This window comes from Otolemur garnettii, unplaced genomic scaffold (genome assembly GCF_000181295.1).
Source record: "Otolemur garnettii isolate 467f Iridium unplaced genomic scaffold, OtoGar3 scaffold00013, whole genome shotgun sequence".
Classification (NCBI taxonomy): domain Eukaryota; kingdom Metazoa; phylum Chordata; class Mammalia; order Primates; family Galagidae; genus Otolemur; species Otolemur garnettii.
In genome coordinates, this window is record NW_003852408.1 from 2200656 (window position 1) to 2207978 (window position 7323).

The 7323-nt window shown below is 42.6% G+C and overlaps 1 protein-coding gene and 2 non-coding genes across 3 annotated transcripts in view; all 3 read left to right on the forward strand.

The window, feature by feature from the left end:
* The window catches only part of NCL (nucleolin), a 14401-nt gene extending 8218 nt beyond the window's left edge, over window positions 1-6183 (forward strand). Inside the window, 9 exon segments of the mRNA XM_003803929.3 lie at window positions 61-109; window positions 466-637; window positions 1096-1219; window positions 3268-3425; window positions 3927-4050; window positions 4231-4364; window positions 4865-4991; window positions 5345-5559; window positions 5705-6183. Coding sequence (XP_003803977.1) covers window positions 61-109; window positions 466-637; window positions 1096-1219; window positions 3268-3425; window positions 3927-4050; window positions 4231-4364; window positions 4865-4991; window positions 5345-5559; window positions 5705-5778 — 1177 coding nt within the window. The 3' untranslated portion in view covers window positions 5779-6183.
* Window positions 4491-4570, forward strand: LOC111723659. Its single transcript, XR_002772156.1, has one exon. It is a non-coding gene; the product is annotated as a small nucleolar RNA SNORD20 (small nucleolar RNA).
* LOC111723656 lies at window positions 5057-5185 on the forward strand. The gene has a single exon (XR_002772153.1). It is a non-coding gene; the product is annotated as a small nucleolar RNA SNORA75 (small nucleolar RNA).
* Window positions 6184-7323: the final 1140 nt, after the last annotated feature.

Here is a 7323-nt window from a genome sequence, read left to right on the forward strand (position 1 = left end):
TTTGAGACAGAGCCTCAAGCTATCCCCCTGGGCAGAGTGCCGTGGCACCACAGCTCACAGCAACCTCCAACTTCTGGGCTCAAGCGAGTTTCCTGCCTCAGCCTCCCAAGTAGCTGGGACCACAGGCGCCCACCACAACACCTGGCTATTTTTTTTGGTTGCAGCCGTCATTGTTGTTTGGCGGCCCAGGCTGGATTCGATCCCACCACCTTAGGTGTATGTGGCTGGCGCCTTAGCCACTTGAGCCATAGGCACCGACCCCTAAGTAGGTTTTTGTCACCACCAGTTGTTACCAGGAGTTTAGCTAATGATGAAGACCTCAAAGTGAATTTGCACATCATGCCTTGATGTAACATAGACCTTGTTTTATAGCCACATTTGGCAGAGCCTTGATGTTGTTAATACCCTGGGGGCTTGTTTACATGATCTTCATAATGTCATACTTGGCCTGGAATACATGTGTAGCTTTTGACTTATTTACTTAAAATGTTGCCTTCCTCTTCACCTTAAAGAAAGTTTGGCTATGTGGATTTTGAATCTGCTGAAGACCTGGAAAAAGCCTTGGAGCTCACTGGTTTGAAAGTCTTTGGCAATGAAATTAAACTAGAGAAACCAAAAGGGAAAGACAGTAAGAAAGGTATGTCAAGTTTTGGGAGATTGTACTCCTATATGTTCCGGAAGTCGTAGTCTGATATTGGGGAAATGCTTTGTAACTTTTCTCTCCTTTCTTTATTGATTTACTGTAAGGATTAAATCAATAAAGTGTTTGCAGCAGTACTGGGCACTACTGAATTGTAATATGAATTAGGCAAGCAAGAACACTTACTTAGAAAAAATTATTAGAAGTATCAAAATTAATATACAGGGGCCTTTCTTCACTGAAACTAGATTGTCTTTTTAATTATTTGTTTTTTTCCTTTATAAACATGTTTTTGGGTGGTATGTTCCCAGTTTTTTAAATTAAGAGATAAAGTAGATTGAGCTTTGTTCTAAGATGGTTTGACATTAGCTGTGACAACATGGAGGGACCACATGTATTTTGCTATTGCTGTATCTCCATACTACCACGGAGCTCATTGTTCTTTTTAAATCTAGATCGGGATGCCAGAACACTTTTGGCCAAAAACCTTCCTTATAAAGTCACTCAGGATGAATTAAAAGAAGTGTTTGAAGATGCTATGGATATCAGAATAGTCAGCAAAGACGGAAAGAGTAAAGGGTATGTTTCATCTATTCAAATGTAAGACTTTTGTTTTTCAAAGCAGTGTCAATCCAATTTTCCTAGTTGGTGATCTTGCGCAGTTTAACCAATAAACTGGTGCTAAAATTTTCCTTCTATATAGTTGAGACAGTATACCTAATGAGTGCAGTGGCTCCTGCATATTTGAGACTGAGTCTCACTATGTCACACTCTCTGTAGAGTGCTGTGGAGTCACAGCTCACAGCAACCTCAAAGTCTTGGGCTTAAATGATTTTCTTGCCTCAGCCTCCCAAATAGCTGGGACTTAGAGGTTCCTCCCACAATGCCTGACTATTTTTTTGTTGCAGTTGTTTAGTCAGCCAGGTTCAAACCCACCACCCTCGGTATATGTGGCTGGCATGGTGGCCACTGTGCTATGGACACTGAGCCTTTAGTCCCAGCTACTAAGGAAGCTGAGGCAGGAGGATTGAGGTTGCTGTGAGCTAGGCTGACATCATTGCACTCTAGTCTGGCCAGCAGAGACACTATCCCAAAAAATAAGTAAATAAAAGTTGGATACTTGTAAAGAAGTAGGGAATGTGCCTAGCTTATAGTGCTTTGGACATGACATGTATTGCAGTGAGGTGAGGCCATCACGAAGAGCATTTGTCAAACTTGGTGGTGGGAAGTAAGGGAAACTCAAGTTTTATTTGTTTATATATATATATATATATATATTTTTTTTTTTTTTTTTTTTTTTGAGACAGAGCCTCAAGCTGTCCCCTGGGTAGAGTGCCATGGCATTACAGCTCACAGCAACCTCCAACTCCTGGGCTCAAGCGAGTCTCCTGCCTCAGCCTCCCAAGTAGCTGGGACCACAGGCGCCTGCCACAGCGCCCGGCTATTTTTTGGTTGAAGCCTTCGTTGTTTGGCGGGTCTGGGCTGGGGATTCGAACCCACCACCTTAGGTGTACGTGGCTGGCGCCTTAGCTGGTTGAGGTATAGGTGCCGAGCCTATTTGTTTATTTTTAAGACAGAGTCTCACTATGTTGCCCTCAGTAGAGTGCTGTGGCATCATACCTCACAGCAACCTCAAAAACACTTGGGCTCAAGTCTTGGCACCTGTAGCTCACTGGTTAGGGTGCCCACCACAGACACCAAGACTAGCGGGTTCGAACCCAGCCCAGGCCTGCTAAACTACAGTGACAACTGCAATAAAAAGAAAGTAGCTGGGTATTGTGGTGGGGTGCCTGCAGTCCCAGCTACTTGGGAGGCTGAAGCAAGAGAATTGCTTAAGGCCAAGAGTTGGAGGTTGCTGTGAGTTGTGACCTCAGAGCACTCTACCCAGGGTGACATAATGAAATTATCTCAAAAAAAAACAAAACAAAACAAAACAAAACTGTTGGTCTGAAGTGATTCTCTTGTCTCAACCTCCCTTGTGGCTGGGCTTACAGGCGCCCTCTGTAACACCTGGCTAGTTTGTTTGTTTAGCAAGCCCAGGCTGGGTTTGAACCCACCAGCTCTGGTGTATGTGACTGGTGCCCTAACCACTGAGCTGCAGGCACCAAACCAAAACTCGAATTTTTAATTGAAAAGTAGAAGATAGGGAAAACATTTAATGTTTTATTTTTAGTTAACATAAAACAGAAAGGGTATTTGTTGTACTCATATCATCAGTAAGTCTTTAAAACCATGAGTTCTTCGCCTAGGTGCCTGAAGCTCATTGGCTAAGGCACCAGCCACATAACACCAGAGCTGGTGGGTTTGAACCCAGCCTGCACCTGCAGAACAACAGTTGTAACTACAACAAAAATAGCCGGGCATTGTGGTGGGCACCTGTAGTCCCAGCTACTTGGGAGACTGAAGCAAGAGAATTGCTTAAGCCCAGGAGTTTGAGGTTGCTATGACTAGGCACTCTACCTAGTGTGACAGCTTGAGACTGTCTCAAAAATAACCTAAAAGGCAGCACTTGTGGCTCAAAGGAAGTAGGGCACTGGCCCTGTATGCCAGAGGTGGTGGGTTCAAACCCAGCCCTGGCCAAAAACTTCAAAAAAAACCCATGAATTCTTCCCTCTCTCCCATTACAGGATTGCTTATATTGAATTTAAGACAGAAGCTGATGCAGAGAAAACATTTGAAGAAAAGCAGGGAACAGAGATTGATGGGCGATCCATTTCCCTGTACTACACTGGGGAGAAAGGTCAAAATCAAGACTATAGGGGTGGAAAGAATAGCACTTGGAGTGGTAAGAATTTTTGTATTGTTATAGGGTGTCATAATTAAGGCAGGGAAATTTTTATGTCTTTGTTATTCATAAGTTTAAGTGCTGGTTGCTATTAGACAAGTTTAATTAGATGAAGGTGAAGGAAATTATACAAATAGTCCTTATTCGTAATAGTAACCTCCATTCCCTTTAATGACAGCCGAAATCCTTTGTCGTAGAATGTGGCTAGGCAAATGTAGCATCCTTTTTCTTATGCTTTAAGTGATTTAGACCATGTGTGCTCTGAATTCTCATTACTCTTGGAAGACATAGACTAGTAAATAGTCATGTTATATGTAAAGAACAGTAAGCAGGGCATTACAGGACATAATGGGTGTTATGTGTTTAGTAACAAAAGTAGGGTTTAACTATCATCAGTTTTGGTATGTTAACTCTCCCAAACACGAAAGTTCTTAGGTACTGTGGCTGAAGCTAGGAACCTGTGTTGCAAAGTCAAAAATGTGAGCATTTCTTTATTTGCAGGTGAATCAAAAACTCTGGTTTTAAGCAACCTGTCCTACAGTGCAACAGAAGAAACTCTTCAGGAAGTGTTTGAGAAGGCAACTTTTATCAAAGTGCCCCAGAACCAAAATGGCAAATCTAAGGGGTAAAATAGTATCTTTTATATCATCACCTGTGTGGGCAGTTAGGAGCATCTCTAATTCAGCTCTGTAAATCAGTGAGAAACAGCCCTTAAATACCTGCTTGATGAGAAAGACTTGGTGGTATCTGGGATAGCAGAAGGGCATGTGCTTGGTCACTTATTTGACGTCTTACTCATCCTCAGGTATGCATTTATAGAATTTGCTTCATTTGAAGATGCTAAAGAAGCTTTAAATTCCTGTAATAAAAGGGAAATTGAGGGCAGAGCAATCAGGCTGGAGTTACAAGCACCCAGAGGATCACCTAATGCCAGAAGCCGTAAGTTTCTATTGACAGGTTATTGTGGTTGGGGGATAGCTCTTGGTGCTGTGCTTGAATTTGTTTATGTTGATAATTTATTTTTCCCTAGTCTCATTTTTCTATTGCTGCTGAGTGAGTGATAACTGGATATGATGACTGATTACCTGAGAAATAATTGATGAGATTTCAAGAAAATTCCTCTAGATAGTCAAGTTCTGATCCAGATGTATCGACTCAGAGCAGCAAATTTGCCTTAACTGGTGGGCAGCAGTTACATCTTTGGGTTGTTTCTCCCCTTTTCCATAAAGATGTGAGGCAGGACCTCAACTATCACCTAGTGGCGCGGTGTTGCAGTAAAAGCTTTTTTAAGCACTAGTGGGCTGAGTTCCATTTAATTGTTTTTTTTTTTTTTTTTTTTCCACTAAGGCAAGTAGTCATAGAAGGCATCTTATAGATTCAGTGTCCTTATGAATTGTGACTTCAAATAAAAAGACTGAATTATTATTTTTCTTCCCCAGAGCCATCCAAAACTCTGTTTGTCAAAGGTCTGTCTGAGGATACCACTGAAGAGACATTGAAGGAGTCATTTGACGGCTCTGTTCGTGCACGGATAGTCACTGACAGGGAAACGGGGTCCTCCAAAGGGTAAGGTGTGGCATTGCCTCCACTTCTGGGTTATGTTTTTTCTGTGTGGAGGTCTCAGCTCTAGTGTCTTCTCATTGAGCTCCGTTCTGTCTCTTGGTGGCAGTTTATGGATTCGCACGAGAAGAAGAATAATTCACAGAGCTAGCATTATTTTACCTCTATGGAGGTATATTTGGCTGTTTTGTGAGACATTCTGGGAGTTTGGACAGACATTTAAACCAGTTAAAATGTCTACAAGGAGCTGCTCTATCTTAGGCATTCCCAGCTAAGCACAGGTGCTCTCCCTGTGAGTAACTTGGTGCTTGTTGAGTACATACTTGGTTTGTAATATGTAACTTAATTTGATTTTTCAGGTTTGGGTTTGTAGACTTCAACAGTGAGGAAGATGCCAAAGCCGCAAAGGAGGCCATGGAAGATGGTGAAATTGATGGAAACAAAGTTACCTTGGACTGGGCCAAGCCTAAGGGCGAAGGTGGCTTTGGGGGTCGTGGTGGAGGCAGAGGAGGCAGAGGTGGTGGCAGAGGCGGCCGAGGTGGATTTGGTGGCAGAGGCCGGGGAGGCTTTGGAGGTAAGGCAGAGAGCAGTGACCTCATTGTATTACCATGTGGCACATGTACCTGGTGCCCTGTGCCTTGTCAGGATTCCTGATCACTCAGGCAGGAAATGTGGGCAGCTTTGTACCCATTCCTTAATACCATCTTGCCTTCCTGCAGGCCGAGGAGGCTTCCGAGGTGGAAGAGGAGGAGGAGACCACAAGCCACAAGGAAAGAAGACGAAGTTTGAATAGCTTCTTTGTCCTGTGTCTTTCCCTCATCTGTTTGAAAGAAAGGACTCTGGGGTTTTTACTCTGTTACCTGATCAATGACAGAGCCTTCTGAGGACATTCCAAGACAGTATACAGTCCTGTGGTCTACTTGGAAATCCGTATAGATAACATTTCAAGGGCGCTACCCTGTTGGTTTTGACTGGATATTCATATAAACTTTTTAAAAGAGATGAGTGATAGAGCTAACCCTTATCTGTAAGTTTTGAATTTATATTGTTCCCTTCTATGTACAAAACCATTTTTTCCTACAAATAGTGTTTTTTTTTGTTTTTTTTTTGCGTTGGGGGAGTTGTAAAGGAAAATGTTTTATCATGATTTTTGCTTCAGTGGCTTTAGGAGAAATTAAAAGTCAACTCTGGTGCCAGACTTGTTAACTTCCTAAAAGAGTGTCTCTCTTGGAATGTCACTCATGATGTCACTGAAGAGCATGACAAAGCCACCTGTCACTTGGCTTTACCCACTGTGATGAAAGTGATCAATGGGTTGGTTTCTAGTATCCTAGCCTCTAATTTGGGAGAAATGGCTGCTGATGGGGGTGGTGGTAAGCATCTCCTATTGCCTGGTGTGCTGGCATTGAAGGTGTGTGGGAAGGCTGCAGTTTCTCCCACTTGGAGCAGGCCCAAGGGTTATGTCCTGAATGAGAGCTCAGAAAGCACAGGAGTACTAGTCAGGTTTCTAGGATACTAGAAACCAAGATAAGGTGTTGAGAACATCATTTCTGCAAAGACAGATGAGTAGAATTCATTCTAGATGAATAGATTTAGTGGAGGCTAGGGAGGAAACAAGTCCAATAACAGACCCCCAAAAGCTAAGTATATTGTGTAGACATTCCGTCTGATCTTACTAAGTGCTTCCTACTTTTGCTTTTAATAAAACTCAAAAGATCACATTAGAGGTCTAGATCCTCTAGATCAAGGAACTACCAACATTCTGACAAATGTAGCTGAAACAGTGCACAAAGTGAACCTAGGTACCCAAGTCCAAAGCCTGTTCTAATTAAGCTAGTGAAATCAATGAAAGATAAATTTACTGAAATTTAATAAGGTTAGAAGGCAACCTGGACACTGTTAAGTATGTGGCTTTATATTTGTCCTGGCTGTTTCACTATTGGGGTGGGGAAATCTCTGAGACCTTGTGCGTTATCAGTCCTGTCCTGTTAAGTACCAGGAATGAGAGGGAACCACTGGAGGGGTAATGGCCTAGTGAAAGGGCTGCAGCTGTGAAGTGGAAGTGTTTCTCACAAGGCAAGGACAAAATTCTAACCTAAATTATAGGTAGCTGAGAGCTTTGAGTTAGTTGAATCCCATCAAGGATACCATGGATGAAGTTCAAATTAGTTTTGCGGAGTGTAGTGGCTCATACCAGTAATCCTAGCACTTTGGGAGTCTGAGGCAGGTGGATAGCCTAAGCAAGAGCCAGACCCTGTGTCTACTAAAATAGAAAAATTAGCTGGTGTGTCTGGCTCCTATAGTCACCAAATACCTTGGAGACTTTTTTTATTAAGAC